Source organism: Ailuropoda melanoleuca, chromosome 9 (genome assembly GCF_002007445.2).
Source record: "Ailuropoda melanoleuca isolate Jingjing chromosome 9, ASM200744v2, whole genome shotgun sequence".
Lineage (NCBI taxonomy): Eukaryota > Metazoa > Chordata > Mammalia > Carnivora > Ursidae > Ailuropoda > Ailuropoda melanoleuca.
In genome coordinates this window covers 42,567,654-42,590,377 of record NC_048226.1, presented here as the reverse complement: position 1 = coordinate 42,590,377, position 22,724 = coordinate 42,567,654, and the positions used below count along the sequence as shown (strand labels likewise).

At 38.6% G+C, this 22,724-nt stretch overlaps 1 protein-coding gene across 4 annotated transcripts in view; it reads left to right on the top strand.

Moving 5' to 3' along the window:
* The window catches only part of SLCO5A1 (solute carrier organic anion transporter family member 5A1), a 243,107-nt gene that overhangs the window by 196,581 nt on the left and 23,802 nt on the right, over positions 1-22,724 (top strand). For all 4 annotated transcript variants that reach the window (XR_004627811.1, XM_034668159.1, XM_034668160.1 and 1 more), the window contains one exon: positions 17,680-17,878. Coding sequence is in view for 3 of the 4 variants with exons in the window: in XM_034668159.1 (XP_034524050.1) it covers positions 17,680-17,878 (199 nt within the window). In the remaining variant the exon portion in view is untranslated. The remainder of the gene's footprint in view (positions 1-17,679; positions 17,879-22,724) is intronic.

Below are 22,724 nucleotides of genomic sequence, written 5' to 3'. Positions count from 1 at the left end.
CTCCCCCTGCTTGTGTTCCCTCTCTCGCTGGCTGTCTCTATCTCTGTTGAATAAATAAATAAAAAAATCTTTAAAAAAAAAAAAAAAAGAAAGATTAGGGAGCTTTTGAAAAGGACTGAAAACCCAGGGGAGAGGGTGAAATGTCTGAAGCTGATGTAAGAGATTTTCTGCTGCTACAACCAATAGATTTGATGAATGAATGACTGTAAATACTAATTTCTCTGTCCCTCAGTCCTCTCTTTGAATGAAGGATTGAATTAGACAACCTTTCTTCAAAGATCAACTAACAAACATCCCACCATCTCTCTGCTCCACCGCCCCCCTTCCAACCCTGTAAAATCCTCTGATTTTTGAGAGCAACTTCTTTTTCTAGACATTCAAGTTAGTCAATGTCTTACTGTTTTCCTTTGGTATATGTAAGGTATATGTAAGATGTATTTCCTGGCAGTTAAAATCATACATATATTATATATATACACACACATATATGTGTTTGAATAATTATATATATGTATGATTTTATATAATAAAAATATTTTTTTTCTCTTTCTTTTTCTCTTTCATTGTGTGTGATCGAACTGAGGTTGAATTGCTATGCTTTTTGCTTTTTTTTGGAAGGACTATCAAGGAGTAAGGTAGCTTGATGATTAATTATTCTCCTTTTGAGAACTCAGGAACTTTTTACCAGGCATGATCCCATTTTGGCAGGTCCATACCCTGCTAAAGTGAGGTCATCCCCAAATGCTTTGTAGTGGGCCCTTATGTTATAAGAGAAAGAATCCAATATTGGAGTCAGAGGGTCTGGGTTCAAGATCTGCCTCTGCCACTTAATAGCTGTGTAACTTTGTGTGAGTTAACTAATTTCTTTGGCCTCAGTTTTACTAGCTGTGAAATGATGTAATCATATCCATTTTATAGGGTTGTTGAAGTTTTAAAAAGTTTAAAAATTACTTATTAAATAAAAGGCACAGGCGAAGGAGTACAGTTAATGGTATTGTAATGGCATTGTAACGGGACAGATGGTAGCCACTCTTGTGGTAGACATAGCATAATGTAAAAACTTGCCAAATCACTAAGTTGTACACTTAAAAACTAATGTCACACTGTGTGTCAACTATACTTAAGTAAAAATTTAAAAAAATACCAAAGTGTAAAGAACAACATAAATATTAATGAGAATGACCTTGGCTTTCCTCTCTCCTCCTCAAATACTCCATCCTCTATTAAAGGACAGGAGAATCAGGACTAGAATGGAAAGAGATGAGGAAGGGAGGGCAGAGAGTATAATATTATCCCAGTTTTATAGATAGATAAGTAGAGGTGGAAGCTGTAATTGAAGGATTCTTGGCCCCACAGGTATGACATCCCGGGGCTAGACATGACCCATTCTGACTCCCAGCTCATGCCACCGTCTATCATTTCCTCAGAGATGCTTTCTGTCCTAAAAATCACATCCAGAATCAAAGACGATCTTAGCCCTTGAGCATGGCCAGGATATGGTTATTACCACACAGGCAAGGAAGTACCTTACTCTTTTCAACTAAACAGTAAAACAGGGGCTTAAACATTATCAGAAGTTGAAGTAATGTCCTTTTGTAACCTGAACCATCTCATGATGGACTACAGAAAATGTGCTTGGCTGTCAGGCTCAACTTCCCCTTGTGGCATCTTTTCATTGGTTAGAAGGTGAAATATGGGGTTATTTGGGTTTGTTACCAATAGTTAATGTTTTCAAGTCATCGTATTAAACATTTTTTATATCTGTATTTACAGTAAATGTGAGTTTAATTTGTGCTGGCATCTTGACTAAAGTGGATATTTAGAAACATTATAGGTGCATACTTCTCTTATCTGTGCAAGGAACAATTTGTGTATCATTGTTTTATATTGAGTAGTTCAATATTGTTTTGTAACATCTTCCTTCAATTTGTTTGAAATATATTCTATGTAAAGACTCCCCTTGTGGAAATGAAATTGAACTTGGTGGAATTATCCAGTAACAAAGTAGAGTAAGACAGCTGTATAAATAAATATCCATAGATTTTCCAATAGAATCTGTATTCATGACATTACAAGTTCTTCTTTGTTCCTATCGAAGCCTTGCTCTCTGAGATAGTTACTCATGTAATCAATGTGTTGGTAGTTATAGTTACAAGATTTTAAGATTTTACACATGCATACACACACACACACACATATGTACAAATTGACAGTTTGATATATATATATCAGTATATATATAAAATCTATCTATCATCTATCTATCTATCTATCTATCTATCTATCTATCTATCTATCATCTATCTATATTGAACAGAGTCATCGGCCTTAACTTTGCTAAGCAAAATGTTCTGCATGTTAATTGAAGATTTTTAGGGAGCATGTTTAAATTGTTTCTTAAACATGTTTCTTTAAACATGTTTAAAATGTTTAAGAAAGAAAACTTCACACATTTTCTCAAGTACCATAAAAGCATCAGGCACATTTTCAGTGCTGACAACTAGTAAAAGAGAAATCTTGTTTGTCTTTAGATCAGATTCCCAAGAATCTCAGAAAAAACGTGTCAGTAGAACTTTTGTGTTCAGATAAAATATCTGTCCTGGGGAGGATTTTGTTTTATGGTATGTGCTCCCAGCCTGTCTTAGGATCATGACCTAGGGAGAGTGGTCCATTCCCTGTGTTCACTGAGTAGTTTTTGAGTGCCTACCATTTAACTACTCTGATGGGCATTACGATGTGTATGAAGATGAATAAAAGAGGAAATAATATAATTAATAGCGGAAATAAAATAGAAGAAATAGTTTGCAAAAGTTTCGTGTTATAGAGAACTTTGTCTCTGGTAGAGGTATTTTTAGAGCAACAGGTAATTAGAAAATATGGGAACTAATTTATTTTTTTAATTATGTATTTGTGAGAGAGTAAGAGAAAGAAAGCACAAGCAGGGGGACTGGCAGGCAGAGGGAGAAGCGGGCTCCCCACTGAGCAAGGAGCCCGATGTGGGACTCAATCCCAGGACCCTGGGATCATGACCTGAGCTGAAGGCAGACACTTAACCAACTGAGCCACCCAGGTGCCCAAACCTTTGTAATTTAAATGTGTATTTATGGGAGTGTTAGCCTCATATAAATTTAGAAAAGGCATTGGATTTAGAATCAAACAAGCTTAGGCCTTGCTTCGGCATTTACAAGCCATTGATCCAGGTCATGCATCTTCTCTCTCTCTCTCTCTCTTTCCTTTGTCATCTATAAAATGAGGGAGTTGAAGAGATGATCTCTGAGCTCCTGTATTAAGTTAGGATTGAACTTTTCAGAGACTATCAGAGATTCAGAATAACAGAAGTTTAAGCAAAATTGATTTTTATTTCACTTTCACACACAGAAAAAAATCTGGACATAGGCAGCTGAGGGTTGGTATAGTGACTGCAGTCACTGAGACCATTTCTAATTTCTGCTCCATCTGGACTCTTGTCCTCCTGGTCCAAAGGAGAGCTCTACCTATCAACTCTACATTCATAACAGCAGGGTGGTAGGAGAGGGGAAGAAAAGTATGGATGGATATACTACTTTTGTTTACCTCACAGTGGCCAGAACTTACCACATGGCCACACCCAGTTGCAAGGAAGTCTGGGAAATGTAGTCTGTATTCCAGACAGCCATAAGCCATGCTATTACTTTAGAATAGGAGTCTTGGGTCAGATGCAGGCTGCTACCTGTGTTGTTGTTGTTGTAGTTTTGCTTGCTTTTTGTTTGTTTGTGAATAAAGTTTTATTGAAACATAGCAGTGCTTATTAGTTTACACAAGACTGTGACTACTTTAGCACCACAACAGTAATTGTAACAGGCACTGTCTGGCCCATAGAGTAGAAAATATTTACGATCTGGTCTTTTATAAAAATAAATAAATAAATAAAACTTGCCACCAATAGGAAACTATTGGTATTTCTAGAAGAAGAAAGGGTAGTTATCAGAGAATAAGTAGCAATCGCTGTCAAAGCTCCCAAATTCTGTGACTCTATGATAACCAACAAACAAGAAACCCAAACAATTAATTTCATATAATGTAGGAATAATTTTGAAAATATTTGTAAACATGTTAGTTACTAAAACATGTTAGTAAAACAAAGTTCTTTCTTGCTCTGGTAGGTTGAAACTTGAGTTACATCTGTTAAATTGCCTTCTTTTTTATTCTGTCCACTTCCCCATCTTATAGTGGTTGCTTTCAGTTCCAGCCCAGTTGTCCAAGATGTCAGGGACTCCTCTCCAGCTTTGAGGAAAAATCTACTTTATTAGGCAGCTGTCTTGCATAGCCTTCATTTTGGTGAAAGTAAAAATGTGAAAAGATAAAGGGCTACCTTTGATCCTGGTGAAGCCCCCCACCCTGCAGTGTAATACCTGGATTTGATAGTGAACCAGTGACCATCACTGTGAGAGGGGCCCATAGCTATTAGTTGGGAGGTACATTGCATTGACTTTTGCTATACTGTCATTTTTCTTTTGCTGGTTCACATGCCATTTGGGGTGAAATTTAAAATATCGATTGCATTTTCGTATTTTTTTTAGCTTTTTTATTTTTTTAAAAGATTTTATTTATTTATTTTACAGAGAGAGAGAATGAGCAGGGGGAGGGGCAGAGGGAGAAGGAGAGGGCGAGAATCTCAAGCAGACTGTGTGGTGAGCTTGGAGCCCACCGCAAGGCTGGATCTCGTGACCCTGAGATCATGAACTGAGTCAAAACCAAGAGTTGGTTGCGTAACCCACTGAGCCACCCAGGCGCCCCTCTTTTCACTTTTCAAGATATGTTAGCATCTTCCTTAAAGAAGTTTTATTTGCAAATGTGTGATTTTATTATTCAAAACTAGGAGTAGATAAGATCTGAACAATAAGCAAAAGAGACTATTGGTGTTTTGCTGAGAGACTTAAAGATGAATCAGTTGGTGGTGTTTATCATTGCATTAGGAAGGCACATGAGAACCATGTCATCTGTTTGTTTTCTAGTGCTTTCTACCCAAGGCCTCCTTTAAAAAAGTTGATTAATTTATGGATTTCTGAAATCTAAGTTCTGATAAACAGTAGGTTTGGTGTCCTTCAAAGCTGCTCAGACCATTAGATTACTAGAGTATGTTTCTATTCATAAAACTTATTTTGTGGATATTATTAACCTGGTGGAATTAGGTAAAAAGTACAGAATATATCATACTGATTAAGTTTTCCATTTCAACTGTCACTGCCTTGCTCAGAGTCCTTAGTTTTTTAGTTTAAACTATCTCATTCAGAAAACAAGGCAGGTTGACTAATTTTTGAATTTTCTTTGTTATAAAATGTTGTGACCTTTAGTAATCTTGGCTCTCAGTAAATGTACTTCAGTGGATAGTTGAAAACAGTGTGTAATTAGGTTGTCATGTAGTCCCTGTACACGCTGCATTCCCTCTGCTCCAAGATTTTGCTCAAATGGTCCATCGTCAGTGAGACCTTACCCAGTATACCCCATTAAAAATAACTCCTCTCCTAGAACTCTTGGTTTTCCTTGCTAGGCTCAACCTTTTTCTCTGTAATACTTTCGCCTTCTAACATTCAGTAAGATTTGCATAGTTATTGGTTTATTTTTATTAACTATTTTCCCACAGTATTTTGTAAACTCAACGTGGGCAGGAATTTGTGTCAGCTTTATGCACTATTTATCTACAGAGCCTAGTACAGAGCCCCACATACAGTAGATGTTCAATGAGTGTTTTCTTAAGTTAAATATATCTTAAAAATTGTATATTTTGTAAGTGTTTTGAAAGTCATACTTTTTATTTTATATATATTTTTAAGGATTTTATTTATTTGAGAGGGAGAGAGAGCAGGGGAAGGGGCAGAGGGAGAGGGAGAGAGAGAGTCTTAAGCAGACTCCACGCTGAGTGCAGAGCTTGTGGTGGGGCTTGATCTTACAAACCTGAGATCACAACCTAAGCCGAAACCAAGAGGCTTAACCAACTGTACCACCCAGGCACCCCAACAACGCATTTTAAAATAACACAAACATGAATTTTAGCTCAACTACTATTAAATGATTAAAAGTTAAGATGATGAATTAAAAGGCATCTGCAAGAGGGGCGCCTGGGTGGCGCAATCGTTAAGCGTCTGCCTTCGGCTCAGGGCATGATCCCAGCATTCTGGAATCGAGCCCCACATCAGGCTCCTCCACTGGGAGGCCTGCTTCTTCCTCTCCCACTCTCCCTGCTTGTGTTCCCTCTCTCGCTGGCTATCTCTGTCTCTGTCAAATAAATAAATAAAAATNTAAAAAAAAAATAAAAGTTAAGATGATGAATTAAAAGGCATCTGCAAGAGGGGCGCCTGGGTGGCGCAATCTTTAAGCATCTGCCTTCGGCTCAGGGCATGATCCCAGCATTCTGGAATCGAGCCCCACATCAGGCTCCTCCACTGGGAGCCTGCTTCTTCCTCTCCCACTCTCCCTGCTTGTGTTCCCTCTCTCGCTGGCTATCTCTGTCTCTGTCAAATAAATAAATAAAAATAAAATCTTNTATCTTTAAAAAAAAAGGCATCTGCAAGAAACCCACAGCTAATATCACTTATGAGAAACTAGATGCTTTCTCCCTAAGATCAGGAACAAGACAAAGATGTCTGTTCTTGCCACTTCCATTCATCTTTGCACTGGAGATTCTAGCCAAGGCAATTAAGTAAGAGAGTGAAATAAAAAGCATTCAGATGAAAAGAAAGATGTAAAATTATCTCTATTCATAGATTATGTGATCTTGTACAGAGAGGATCCTAAGGAATCCACTAAAAAGTATTAGAATTCAGCAAAGTAGTAAATGAGTTCAGCAAAGTTGGAAGATATGAGATTAACATGCAAAAATCAATAGTATTTCTATACACTAGCAATTAACAATTAAAAATGAAATTAAGGAAACAATTCCATTTACACTAGTGTGAAAGAATTTAATACTTAGGAATAAATTTAATAAAAGAAGCACAAAACTTATATCTGAAAAACCATAAAATATTATTTAAAATTTAAAGAAAACCTAAAAAAAATAGAAAGAAATCTCATGTTCATGAATCAGAACACTTAATGTTATTAAGGTGGCTGTACTCCCTAGATAGTTTTGACATAATTCCCATCAAAATTCCAGCTGGCTTCTTTATAGAATTCAACAAATTCATTTGGAATGTAAGCAACCCAGAATAGCCAAAACAATCTTGATAAAGACAAGTTGGAGGATGAAGACTTCTTGATTCCAAAACCTAATAAAAAGCAACAATAATCAAGACAGTATGGTACTGATATAAAGCAAACATAAATATCAATTGAATAGAATTGAGAGTCCAGAAGCAAACCCGTACATCTATGATCAACTAATTTTGGACAAGGATGCCAAGACCATTCAATGAGAAAAGAATAGGCTTTTCAAAAACTGGTGCTGGAACAACTGGCACATGCAGAAGAATGAGGTTGGACCCTTACCTCACACCGTATATAAAAATTAACTCAAAATGGATCAAAGGTCTTAATGTAAAAGCTAAAATTATAATACTCTTAGAAATAAACATAGGATAAATTTTTGTAACCTTGGATTAGACAATACAACCAAAGGGAAAAATAGGTTAAATTGTATTTCATCAAAATGGAAAACTTCTGTACATCAAAGGACACTATCAAAAAAGTAAAAGACAATCCACAGAATGGGGGAAAATATTTGCAAAATATATATATCTGATAAGGGACTTGTATCTAGAATATATAAAGAATTCATACAACTCAATAATACAAGAAAAATAAGCTAATTGAAAAATGGGCAAAGGATCTGTCTGAATAGACAGTTCTCCAAAGAAGATACACAAATGGCCACATGTAAAGACGCTCAACCTCATTAGTTATGAGGGAAATGCAAATCGAAACCACAATGAAATATGACTTTAAACCCACTCAGATGACTATAATCAAATATTATCTGTGATATTAACAATTGAAGATTGGAAGAAACTGGCACTCTCACACACTGCTGGTAGAATTGTCAAATGGTGTACCCATTTTGGAAAACAGTTTGGCACTTCCTCAAAGCAGAGTCACCATATGATCCAGAAATTCCATTTCTAGGCATATATCCAGGAGAAATGAAACATATGTCTGCATAAAAACTTGAACATGAATATTCATAGCAACATTATTCATAATAGCCCAAAATAGGAACAACCCAAATGCCCATCGATTAATGAATGGATAAATCAAATGTGATACATCAGTACAATGGATTATTTGGCCATAAACAAGAATGAAGTACTGATACATGCTACAATATGGATGAACCTTGAAAACATTATGCTAAGTGTCAGAAGCCAGACAGGTGTATTGTATGACTCCATTTATATGAAACAGCTAGGATAGCCCAATCCATAGAGACTGAAAGTAGACTAGTGGTTGTCTAGGACTGAGGGAGGAAATGGGTGCGATAGCTATTGCATACAGAATTTCTTTTGGGGGGGGGATGAAAATGTTCTAACAGCGATTTTGAGTTTGGTTGTATATCTCTGGGAATATACTGAAAATTATTGAATTGTACGCTTAAGAAGATGAAATGCATTGTATGTTAATTATAGCTCAATGAAGCTGTAAATAAAGAAAAGAAAAAGAGGAACAGAATATTCAGATTAGTGAGTTGACTGTGTTTATTAAAGGGCTGTCCTGGTCCTCCTCAAGAAATTGGTAGAATTAAACGGTACCTAAGGAGCAAATCTCCACTTGGCCCCTGGGGGGCAAGGGTCCTCTAACAAGTATGGTTGGGTATGTAGAAGTTTGTCTCAAAATTTCAGATAAATAGAGTTTTAAAAATCTGCTTGCTTCTCTCAGGGGAGGGATAGCCTTGTCAGGTTTTTGTAGCTCAGCTATTAGTGGGCATAATGACGGTCAACCATCTCAATGGGAAAGCTCCGAGAGAGCCGCTGGATTTGGACAACAATGGAAAGGGGAGAAGTTGAAAACTGCTGACAGAAAATGGATCTTGCCCGCAGGGCCTCCGAAGAGGGTTTGCATTTGGCACCAACCCATCTGTAGGCTTCACCTCTGTGAATGGAAACTAAGTGCAGTAACTTAACACCAAGGTCTTTGCTCGAGGCTTATTTTGATAACTGAAAAAGTTACCAAGACTTTATTATTCTCCTGTGAAATTTCCTCTCCAAGAGGCTTTTTCCTCCTCTGCAGTAACTTGGTTCGAGCTTTCGCTGTTTGGCCGTTAAGTTGCCCAGAGCTGGTGGAAAATGGAAGTAAACATCTGATTGTTGCATTTCATCATTTCAAGTTGTTTTTGCCCTCTGCGGTTTTATTGCCTAGATGCAGAAAACACTTAGGTTTCTAAGCCATAAAAGATGAAATATTAATTTGATTTGATTTTTGAATCCCTTTCATGACGCAGCTTGGCATTCACTTTCATGTATTATCCAAGCCGGAGCTTTGCAAAAACCTGAAATGAAAAGTGTGGTTGTTTTCTCTCCTGAATGTACCTTTTTATTACCTTTCCTTCAGTCAGTGCTCCCAAGACCTTGAATCCCCGAGATCGGGAATCTCATATTTCCCTCCAGTTACTATACAGAGTCTCCCTGTGTTGGCAGAGTTGAAGAAAGTGTCATTGCGGGTGAATGAGCCCTCTCTGCCTCAGTAGGAGTTAAATATGAGCTTTATGTTGATATCTCCATGATGAAGTCATGGAGATGGAGGCTTTTAGAAGCGTGTATCCCATTGAAAGCCTTTATTGGTAATTTCAGCAAGGCCATGCTAGAAGTTTCAGAACATTCTCTATTGGTTGGCCGAGAGCGGTTGCATCTGAGCCACACTGTGGCTGCCACCAGGTACTTGAAGAGGAAGCTGTGGTCGGAGAGGTCTGCTTCTGGCACCTTGTCCTCTAACCGAAGCTACAGAGGGGCAGGACATGAGCAGCCTGTCTGCAGCAGCCTTGTGTAAGGCTAGCTACCCTGCCAGCTTCTCTGCCTCAGGAGATTTCTTAAAAGAACTTCTTATAAATTCTTCCATCCGGCCCATAGGCTTCTCTTCAGGAACTGTGGCTATTCAGTTCAATGCACATGGGCTGCTTTTCCTAATTCAGCCAAACAGGGAGTGGTTTTATGCTTTGCTACCCCTACTTTATAATTTGACTAGCTGTTATGCTATGAAATATTGTGGATTTAATGAAAAACAGTCTGTTCTCTGCCTTAAAACAGCCACTGAATTATAAAAGAGATTTTATATATATATATGAATATAAATACATTCATTGTAATGATACACCTAATCATGGTTTGTGAAGGGATTTCTGACATTTTTCACAGGGGTGATATTGAGATATGAAAGAGAAAGAGATATACTGTGCTTGTGTGATACATTGTGGATTTATGTATATAGTTTGTGAAAATGTATGCTTATATTCTCGGAGCACTTTAAAATTTGCTGGCCTCAAGGTTTGCATTTTTAAAATATTCTCTTTTATTCCCCCTTTACCCTTTTATTCCTTGATATTTATTTCTTATAAGAAAATGTTCACAAGGAAAAGTAGAAGCTTAAAAGAGTAAAATAATGTACTCTAGGTGGTAGGAAAAAGATGTATTTTATTATAAGATTAGAAGCATAGTCTTTGGGAAAGTTCAATGAATTTGAGTTTGTTTCCCTGCTGTATCACTCATTAGATATTTTCTCATCTGTGATGTGCAAAGAAGCTATATTCCTTCCAATCTAAGACACCACTGATTGTAAGATGCACCATGATTTTGAGTTATTATGAAAGGAAGATGCTTTTAATTAAATTATGACACAAGGTTAAGATACTTTTGATTTTAAGACATGTTCCATTTCAAAGCAACTCAAAATCCATACAATTCTGAGAATGAGATGGGAGACTATATGTCAGAGTGTGTGGCGTATAGTCTATACCTATGTGTGTGTGTCTATGTGTGTGTGTGTCTGTAAAAAGAGAGGGAGAAAGGGAGAATGAATGAAAGAGAATGAACCCGACCGGACTTCTTTCTCTTCCAGATGCCCATCCTGCTTTCTCCTCCCTCCCCCATGCCCAGCTACCTTCCCGTAAGGTAGCAGCAGAACCTCAAAGTCATAGTAGCTTACAATCACATTTTTACCGACTGATTCGTAGTCTTACGTGTGCAAGTCGATCTTTTTCAATTTAACGAAAGAAAACTTTGGATGTGAAATACATAGAAAGGATCAGTGCATTTAGAGAAAAGAGCATTGAGGACATCTGTTAGTTCACCACATTCTGCACCACTGTGATTTCACGATAGAAAAGAGTCCTCAGAGGGCTACTGACATTACATGCTTGGTCACCTTTAGTGGCTTGGCGGTTAAATTTTTGCTAATAATGTTCAATTCAGAATTTGGTAACAGTGAAATTTTGCAGGCATCATTTAGTGCCTGCCAGTTTTAAACTGATATTAGCCCCTTATTTGAGTCCCAAGTTAGATTTTAGATTTCCTCTTTGTAAAATAAGATATAGCCTAGTTCAGGAATAACTGAAAACTGAAATGAATGTCATTTGAAGTTTTCATGTAATAAATTCTAAATAACAAAGTTTGCTCTTTCATCCATATATTTCCAGGTCCTGGTAAGTGCTAGAAAGCTATGGAGATAATAAAGATGTAGTCCCCGCCAACAACTTTACAGTCTAGCAGGAAAAAAAAGAGGTAAACACAACGGACAGTGGCAGGCCTCATGACAGGGTCAGCCCTGGATACCATGAAAGCAAATTATTGTTCTTAACAATAGCAATAGCGGCATGATGGAAGTTCCCTTCCCTGAGCCTAGAACATTCTTGAAGATGAGTGGGTCACCTAATCTCATTCTCCCCTTTTTCAGTTCAAGTTTTTTTTGTGTCGCAAGTCATGCATTAAGCAGAGGTATGTTTTATGTATCTATTTTCAGATCATTTCTACATATTGACAAAAACTAGAATAGAGAAGAATAATTCCACCAGTAACTTTAATATTTGGTAACTCAGTGAATATCATTTTTCATAAAGACCTTTTGGCTTCATGAAGCTATACATTATAAGGGCAAGCAGTATTGCAACTCAGAGTAAAAACTTGAAAATTGGGGGTGCCTGGGTGGTTCAGTCCTTAAGCGTCTGCCTTTGGCCCAGGGCGTGATCCCGGCATCCTGGGATCGAGCCCCGCATCAGGCTCCTCTGCTGAGAGCCTGCTTCTTCCTCTCCCACTCCCCCTGTCCGTGTTCCCTCTCTCGCTGGCTATCTCTCTCTTTGTCAAATAAATAAATAAAATCTTAGAAGAAAAAAAAAACCTTCAAAATTGAATGTTATGGAATAGTGTTTGATAGAAGAGAAAGAGAGGAAGTAGGACAATTAACGTGTCAATTTGCTTGGATAAATAAGTAGATAAAAAGATTTCCAACTGGAGAACAGTAGGATGCTCACAGGCCTTTTATGCAGTAAAGCAGGATTCTCTGCTTTGTCAACAGTTAATCAATGCAGCCTGAGTTCTTTAGATTCAGACAGATACACACGGTCACTAAATAGCTAACAGAGGTTTATGTGTTTAAGAATACATAGTAGCTAAATATCAAACAAAAGTTATATAAAAAGAACACATAGAGCTTTAGTCGGACCATTAGAAATAGCTTAAGTTCAATCCTATAGATAAAATAGCATATAGAAATTTTGCCCAATTCCAATATATTTATTTGTGCAAATGTTAAACTCATTAATATTAGGCAGATAATAATGTTCATACATCTGATGATAATGATCACCAACGTTTATTAAGTGTATACTATGGGGTCAGACACTGTTTTAAGCACTTTATTTTATTTTATTTTATTTTTTTTAAGTTTTTATTTAAGTAATTCTACACCCAACTTGGGGCTCGAACTCACGACCCCCAAGATCAAGAGTCATAGTTCCTCTGACTGAGCCAGACAGGTGCCCCTGTTTTAAGCACTGTATATGTCTTAACTCATTTAAACCTAACATCCTATGAGGGAGATACTATTTTTTTAAAGATTTTATTTATTTATTTGAGAGAGAGAGAGCACTAGAGAGACCGAGCAAGCACAAATGAGGGGTGGAGGGAGAGGGAGAAGCAGACTCCCGCTGAGCAGGGAGCCCAAGAAGTGGCTGGATCCCAGGACCCTGGGATCATGACCTGAACCAAAGGCAGACACTTAACCAACTGAGCCACCAGGCTCCTCAGGAAGATACTGTTCTTATCCACATTTTACAGATGAGAAAATCCGAGGCCTGGGAATATTCAGAAGTTTGTCCAAGGACACATGGTTTGTAGGTGGCAGAGCTGAGATTCGAACTCAGGAAATTTGTCCATGTGGCCCTCACTCTCACCTGCATTTGTCTCTTAAACATCTGCAATTGCTTTGGCTTCTATCCACTAACACCTGTACCTGAGGCTGGGTCCCTGGGCTTGGTCCAGGTATTTCCATCTTTCCACATTCAGTCCTTCTTCCTCTCCCCTCAAACACACTTGCTGCTTTTCCCCCCACCCATCCTTTTGTATTCCACGGGTCCCCTCCATGTCTTGGCCACTAGAGACCACGAGGAACAGAAACTGAGGGACTGCAGAACCATCCTGCCAGGGCTGGGAAAGGGGCTGGATAGGGAGCAGAGGCTCAGAGGAGTGGAGGCAGTAGAAGGGGTGCTCTCTGGGGACTGAGGGAAGGGGTGAGCACCAGCCAGTGAGGCGAATTTGAACTCAGACATGGTGAGTGGCAGGTGGGCAGCTTCTGCTGGGGGAGCCCATCTTAGATATTTACAGGCTTCCCTTGCTACCTGAAAGTTGAGTGTTCCAGTGAAACCTTCCAGAAGCTGAAATGGCATAAAGCGGAGAAGCAGTTACAATTAATTTATATGGAAAAAAACTTTGAGCATTCCCAGACTCAAGAAACCACCTCTCTTAGGCTTTTCTGATACCTTTAGAACATCTTCCTAACGAAGCGCAGACTAAGTCAAGATAAAGTACAATTCACAGCTGGCCATATTTGCCAGGGAAGGAGCTTGGCGGGGCCACTCTCACTTGCTCTGTAACCCCTTGCTGCAAAGCAAATGCTGAATGCTGCTTTCACTGGTCACCTATGTAGGGTTTTTTTTCCCCATAAAAATGAAATCCTCTTTGGGTTTCTTTTAGTTAGCGAACACAGGTACTTAGGTCTTCCATAAATGCGAAGTGGTGTGATGTGAACTTGGAAAAGCAGGGGATGCCTGTATTTCCCTCTCCCCACAAGAGAGTGGGGAAGTTGGGAAGAACTAGAGAACAGTGTGGTCGTGGGTGGGAAACAAACTTCCAGCCCCTCCATGCTCTGTATGATCTGGTTTCCCCAGAGCTGGGGACTTTCAGAAGGGGCAGTGAGAAGGCGCTACTGTTGTCCCCCATTTCCCTCCCCAGCACCATCCCATATGCCTAATATTCTAACAACAGAACATTTGGGTCTCTTACTTAAGCTGGAGATCTCTGAATGGTCAGAATTTCTGTTTGGTTAGTGCAGGGAGATTTAGATGGCAGGGGACATCAGGAGAAAATTTTAACGGGTCTTCACTCTGTTTGATATAACCTCATATTTACTGATGACAAATTTCCTGTTTTTAAGAGTTGAATACCAATTCGGATGCATAGTCAAATAAATCATATTGCTTTTAAATTAAGACTTGAGGTATGAGCATGGAGATTTGTTTTGTTGTTCCCCTGGGGGTCTAGAAGAGTGTATATTATTCACTTGAAATAAGAATTTCATGGATGTATCACTTTCACCTTGAAGGTAAAACTTGGCCTATTTATTCAGATAGATAACATGTGTACTTTTCCTTAATGATGATGGTACTTCATTAACCAGCTCATTTAAGCCCAGAGATCTGGTCAATTTACCCTAAAGATTCAGAACCTGCTGGTTCTAAGAGACATCTGTGGTGATGTGGACAGAGTGCTGGGCTGGGAATCAGAGACCTCAGTTTCCCTTAGCCTCTCTCTCCCTTGTGTGCACTCTTAGGCCAGTCACTTCTCAGAGCTGTCGATTTCCTCATCTGTAAAAAGGCCATCACTGATTTTATAAAATCAGGACTCTGGCGAGGATTACAAAATGAACACTGGTTGCCCGGCAAAGCTCAGATTTTAGATTAATGTAATCCTTCTCTGCTCCTCGACGTGGGTTGCTGAACATGCTGGAGCAAACCATTCAGCCGTGCGCACGGGTGCAGCTGCAGGCTTCTGAAACCTAGTATCATCTGGACCCACTGGACTGTCCATTTGCAAAGCCTATTACATATTCTCATTTAGCGCTCACTTTGCTTTCCTACAATGATTATTCTAATCCTTGGCTAGATTTAAAGTCCTCCAGATCCCTTTCCTCTAAGAGTTAGTTTTGTTTTCAGTTATCCAGAAAAAAAGCCCCAGGAATAAAAACCAAGGCCATATATATATATATATATATATATATATANTATATATATATATTTAAAAAAAAAAAACAAAACCTATAGCATGTTATCAATTCTTGAAGGAAAAAAGCATGGAAAAAAGACTGGAGTGAAATATGCCAGAATGTAAGCAGTGGATTTTTGTTCCTTCTTACTTCTCTGTGCTTTTCCAGTGTTTTACTACAAGATGTATTATACGATGTTTGCAAAATAATGGAAAAATAATCAAACAGAAAAGCTACAATTTTAGGAGCTCTCACCCACCTGTTGATTTATCCCCCACCCTATTCTCCCCTATCCTGTTCCGAGCCTGAATGAAGGGATCTCTCTCTCTCTCTCCCCATCCAGTGCTAGTCTGATTATCTGTGCTATTACTTCCGTGTTCTCTTGCCTCCTCAAGAATCTTGCATTGGCATTAGATAACCTTTTCCCTCCACATTCTACCTCCCACTCCTTTTCAGTCTATTTTTGTCCGTATACAGATATGCATAGTCCCCTCCTGTCTTAGCAAACGAACTCCCCAAGCTCCAACTCTGCCTTGACTCCACTCTTACTCTAGACCCATACCCATTTTTCCTTTTATAGCCTAAATTCTAGAAAGAATTTGAATTCTAATCTCTAAATCCTCATCTCCACCCATTGCAGTCTGGTTTCATCCTTCACAACATCCTTAACATTGCTCTTGCCAAGATCTCTACTGACATAGTTGTCTCATTTCAGTCTTCACCTTATTTTTCTCTTCATTCTTTATTCAGTACAAATACTGCTACTTCTGTGAAACCCTCCTTGATTTCTCCCAGGGAAAGTTCAGATGCTTTTTTCCCTGTATTCCCCTGTCTTTTGTGTAATTGTTTTATTGTACTCTAATTTATATATTCTATTTTAGATTATAAGGTTCTTGGGGCAGGCAATATAACTGTTTTTTAGTTTTTTAAAAAGCTGTGAAATATAATGCACACAGAAATACATTAATCAAGATTTAGAGCTAATGAATAATCATGAAGTGAACATTTGTGTAACTATTACCCAGGTCATGGCATGGAGTATTTTCAGTAGTCCAGGAGCCCCTGTATCCTTTCCTGACCGCACCTATTCCCCTACTATCTTGGGTTTATGACACTTACTTCCTGGGTTTCCTTCATAATTGCACTGCCTGGATAGGCATTCCTAAACAAATTGTTTAGTTTTACCTGCACTTGAACTTTTTACAAATGCTGTCATGTCATGTGTTCTGTTCTGTTTGGCTGCTTTCGTTGAACATTATATTTCTATGATCTGTCCTCATGCTTGTGTGTTGTTATATTCCTTCGTATTTATTGCTGTATAGTGGCATTTTGTTATAGAACTTACAACATGCAATGTATCTAGTAATGGACATTTGGTTTATTTCCAGTTTTTGGCTATTATGATGCTTCAAGTACCTTGTACACTTCTTTTGGTCCCCACGTGCTTGAGTTTCTTCAGGGTGTAGATCCAGGAATAGAAATTACCTGTCATAGGATGCATATATCTTCAACTCTACCAGATAATTGCAAACTGTTTCTCAAAGTAGGTCTCACAATTTACATCTGACCAGCTGTGTAGAATGCCCATTGCTCTGTATCTTTGCCAACATATGGTAGTATTGGACTTTCAAATTTTTATCAACACAAATGGTGTAAAGTAGTATTTTACTATGGTTTTAATTTGGATTTCCCTCTTAGCAGTGAGGGTGAACACCTTCATGTGTCTATTGGCCAGCTGGATTTCCTCTTTAGTGAGGAAGTTTTGTTCACTTTTTCAGTGGATTGCTTGTCTTTATTTTATCGCTCTGTAAAAGTTATTTTACATTTTGGATATGAATCCTTTGAAAAGAAATTATGCTATAAAATCATGCACATTGAAGATTTATTGATTACAGTATTTTTTATTTTTATTTTATTTTTATTTATTTATTTTTAAAGATTTTATTTATTTATTTGACAGAGATAGAGACAGCAAGCGAGAGAGGGAACACAAGCAGGGGGAGTGGGAGAGGAAGAAGCAGGCTCATAGCAGAGGAGCCTGATGTGGGGCTCGATCCCATAATGCCGGGATCACGCCCTGAGCCGAAGGCAGATGCCTAACCGCTGTGCCACCCAGGCGCCCTTACAGTATTTTTTATTCTTTACCTTAATACTAATAAGTAAGTAGAAACAGAGTAATTGGAAAACAAATTATAGTATATGTGACTTCAATTAATCCTGGCCTCCCCTTCTTCTCTCTAGGTGTTATTATTGTCCCCAGTGCTGGTGTTGGCATTGTCCTGGGAGGCTACATTATAAAGAAATTGAAACTTGGTGCAAGAGAATCTGCCAAACTAGCCATGATCTGCAGTGGTGTGTCTTTACTTTGTTTTTCAACACTATTTATTGTTGGGTGTGAAAGTATTAATCTGGGAGGCATCAACATCCCTTATACAACAGGGTAAGTATCTTGAAAGAGCCATTTCATGTCATTCTAATCATGAATGAAGTGCAAAGCCCTGCAGTGCTCGTACCCCAGGGTCGGACTAGTGTTCCCCTCTCGAGGGGGGTCTCCCATGCACGTTTCATCTTCCCCAGGTGGAGCATACATGCATAGAGGGCAGGGGCCATGGTCTCTCCTTTGTCCATGTCCCTTTCGAGGATCACAGAATGCCTCCCATAGTATTTTGGTTACAGCAGATGAGGAGGAAATGCTTGTTGGGTTAATGAAAAATTTTTTTAAATGCAACATTTTGAATAGACAATACATTCACATAGTTTAGAAACATAAAATTCAATGAAAATACAGTGTACAGTGAAAAGTCTTGCTCTTACCCAAGTCCTCCACCTCATTTCTCCGGTTAAAGAAATCAGGTAACTGCTTTGATTCATTTCTTGTGCATTCTGCCAAGGCTTCTTTCTGTAAGAAACTATGAATATGTATTTAAAATTTTCCCTGTTCTGTATCTGAAGGTAGCATTCATACATACTTTTCCCAGCTTAAAAAAAAATATTAACAATATAACTTGGAGATCTTTATGTGCCAATAATAATAATACAATGCATAGCTAACCCTTATATTGACACTCTTCTAATGATTTGCATATATTACCTCATTAATCCTCATGACAACCCTATCAGGTAGGTACTATTATTACCTTGATTTTACAGATGGCAAAACTGAGGTACAGAACACACATACCGGTGGTATGCTGATAATATGTAACACACGGCTGAGAACAAAGTTCCCATCTGTAGCATTTGCTAATTTCGGAGGCGTAAATATCCCCACCATGGCTGATTTCAAGCTAACAACGTGAAGATACTGGACACCAAGCTGGGAGGAGATGCCCAGTCACGTACCATTATATAATATTTCTCTCATACGGATATTTAGACCTAAACAGCCTAGTCAAGACATAGATAACAGCACAGTAAAATAACTAGGAGGTGATAAATTGAGTATTTATTCTCTTTGTTTATAATATTTGTTTAATTTTAAGTTTCTGTAATTTAATTTTCAATAATGGCTGTGCTAAACAAACAGTTGACAAAATCCTTGAAAATTGAGGAATTTGTGACCCAGGGTGGCTGTGCTGCATGTTACATAGAACTTAATCCAAACTTAACCCCAAACAATTCGGAGTCCATGCCTTTAAACACTCCTTTTTTTTTTTTTAGAAGATTTTATTTATTTATGAGAGAGAGAGAGAGCGCACACATGTGCATTAGCGGGGAGAGGGTCGTTGGAGGGAGAAGCAGACTCCCTGATGAGTGGGGAGCCTGATGCGGGACTCGATCCTGGAACTCCAGGCTCATGACCTGAACCAAAGGCAGTCATTTAACTAACAGCCACCCAAATGCCCTAAGCACTCTTTTTTTAAGAAAAAATTTTTTATTTTATTTAAATTTAATTAATTAATATATATAATATTAGTTTCAGAGGTAGAGTTCAGTGATTCATCAGTTGCGTATAACACCCAGTGCTCATTACATCACATGCCCTCCTTAATGCCCATCACCCAGTTACCCCATCCCCCCACCCCGCTCTCCTCCAGCAACCCTCAGTTTGTTTCCTATGATTAAGAGTCTCTCATGTTTGTCTCCCTCTCTTGATTTTGTCTTATTTTATTTTTTCCTCCCTTCCCCTATGACCCTCTGTTTTGTTTCTTAAATTCCACATATGAGTGAAATCATGTAATTGTCTTTCTCTGATTGACTTATTTTGCTTAGTATAATACCCTCTGGTTCCATCCATTTGTTGCAAATGGTTAAGATTTCATTTTTGTGATGGCTGAGTAATATTCCATTGTATATACCACATCTTCTTTATCCATTCATCTGTTGCTGGGCATCTGGGCTCTTTCCATAGTTTTGGCTGTTGTGGACATTGCTTTAAGCACTACTTTTAACTGCCGTGTAACATTCCATTTAATTCTATTTTGTAATTTAATCAGTCCCCATTTGAAAGGCAGTTTCCATTAAAAATCATTAAAAATCATGCCGCAATAAATAACCTTATGTGTATATCACTTCTCCTGTGTGCCATGTATTTATAGCATAAATTCCCAGAAATGAGATTGCAATGAATATGGCCATATTTACTCCCCAGGTGTTGTGTTAATTTGCCCCTTCACCAGCAGTGGATCTGAGGATCGATTTCCTACACCCTTTCTTTTTTTTTTTTTTTTTTTTAAGATTTTATTTATTTATTTAGAGACAACCAGCGAGAGAGGGAACACAAGCAGGGGGAGTGGGAGAGGAAGAAGCAGGCTCCCAGCGGAGGACCGATGTGGGGCTCGATCCCATAACGCTGGGATCACACCCTGAGTCGAAGGCAGACGCCTAACCGCTGTGCCACCCAGGCGCCCCTCCTACACCCTTTCTAAAAGAAGGTGGAAAATTCTTTTTGGGGAGTTATGAAAACCATAACTTATTTCCTGAGTACGTTTGGATTTGTTAGGATCTACTCATTGGACAGAACTTTAGTGCCTAAATTTTGTATTAAGCTTTTGTTCTCTGGGCTCTGCGGATGCCTCTTTTTTGGCTTCTCCCTCATTTTGTGAGAGCACATCCTCCAGTAGCTATAGGAAGGCTATACGGGCTGTCACTTTCTTGTTTTTGAAGATTTTTCATGAAATAGCTTTAAAAAAAACTATCATATTTGATTGTCAAGTTGACTGGGTAAAGAATTTTAGATTGGATGAATCATTTTCCCTCAGAATTTCAAAGTTATTACTCCCCTGTCATTTGGTTTTTCACGCTATTGTGGGAAATCTGGCCTTTCTTTTTGCCAGTCTTTCGTATGTACCCCATTTTTCCTTTCTAGGAGCTTCCAGTTTACTCCTGGTATTCCTGAATTTCACCATATACTTTGGAATGGGTTGTTGTTGTTGTTTTTTTTTTCCCCTCCCGAGCACTTAGCTTTATTGTCCAGAAACTGTGTCCTTCAGTTCCGTTTTTGGGGTTTTTTTTTTTTTTTAATTTAAATTTTGTTATTTTTTTCTTACTGCTTTTCCTCTTCTCTCTCCTTCATTGGTCCACTACATATTCTTTATCACTTATTTTATCTCATTTTTTTGTCCTACTTTTGGGGAAGGTTTCTTCAGCTTTATTTTTTCAGTCTTCTGCTAAATCTTTATTTTGGATATTGTATTTTTAGCTTCCACATTTTTTTGTTTTTTCTTGTTTTTTGATTGTTTCTTGCTCCTAGTTCTGTTGCTTCATGGGCGGAATATCTTCTGTTACTTCTCCAACATGATTGAGCGTTTCTTTTCCTTCCCGAATTGTCTATGTCCTCTGAATACCTGCTGTCTATTTATTTTGCTGTCTCAATTATGTTGGAAGTTTCCCTTACATTTCTGGAGCTCCTTAGCTTTCTCTTCCTATTGAAGAACATAAATTTAAAAACCTGAGTAGGTGCTCTATGTCTGATGGCAGAGCTTGTCATTGGTGGATCTCAGTATCCAGTAATGGGAGGGCAGGAGCTGGCATTTTCATTGGGGTGCTACGTGTCAGAACCTGAGCTCTTACCTCTGGGGTGTTTTGGCTTCTCAGGAGCAGGATTCTCCTGTCTCTTGGCTGCGGCTGTGTTGGGATGGGTTCAGGATTGTAAGCCTACCTGCTGCCATTCTAGAGCTGGGAGTGTGGGGTGGTGATGGGAAAGTGCCTGGGTTCTTCTGTTCATTCTGTAGATTTTTGCCTAATTCCCCTGCCACAATTCTAGCATCTCACCAAAGGGCTCCTTTATGTGTGATGCTCTTAAGTCCATACCCTTTAGTTCATTTTCTCCAGAAATGAAGAGTTTGAAGAAAGAGTAGTCATCTACTGTCTAGGGTGAGGATGGGAATCTGCTTAAACTTGTATCATATTTGGAGCACCCTATTTCTTGTGTTGTCTGTCCTTGAGTTCTACAGGCCTGTTCTTTCCCTGACTAATGGCCTTCCCCATGCTCACATATATTTTTTGAGTTTTCAACATATGCTTTGTTCAATTGAATTCTTCTTTTTCCATAATCTTGCCTCAGTTGGACTAGTTGCTCTCTAGGCATAATTTATATCCTGGAACTTCCTTTCATAGTTCTAAATTATATCCACTATTTTTTGTTTGTTTATTTATTTGTTGACTCCTTGTTTTGCTAGAGAAAAATACCCAGATACCATTGGAGAAAAGAGTACGTGGGAGTAAAACTTTCTGAGCCTGTCAGTGTATCAGTGTCTTTATTCTTCTCTCACGTTTAATGATAGTTTGAGTGGGTATAGAATTATGCCTTCCTGAGAACTTTGAAGCCATTGCTTTGTCTTCTAGTATCTAATGTTGCTGATAAGAAGTTTAACTCCAGTCCTAGCTCTCATTTGTCTGTGGCCAACTTTATTTGGAAGTTTTTAGGATATTTTTTTTTCAAGGTATTTTGAAATTTCAAAAAGAATGCTTCCCCCTCCGATTTTGTCTTGACTAGGCCCTTCCAACATCATTTTCTCTGAGAGGCTGCCCCTCCCTGCCCAATCTAAGGGAGCCCACTCTTCTTTTTTTAAAAAAAGATTTTATTTATTTATTTTTAAGATTTATTCATTTATTTATTTATTTTATGAGAGAGAGAGAGCGCACGTGCGTGCGCGCATGCGTGCACGAGTAGGGGGAGGGGCAGAAGGAGAGGCAGACTCCCCACTGAGCAGGGAGCCTGATTTGTTCCCAGGACTCTGGGATCATGACCTGAGCCTAGGGCAGATGCTTAAACGACTGAGCCACGCAGGCACCCTCTCCCCTCATTCTTTATCCCGTCATTCCTCCTTAGTCTCCTCATAGCA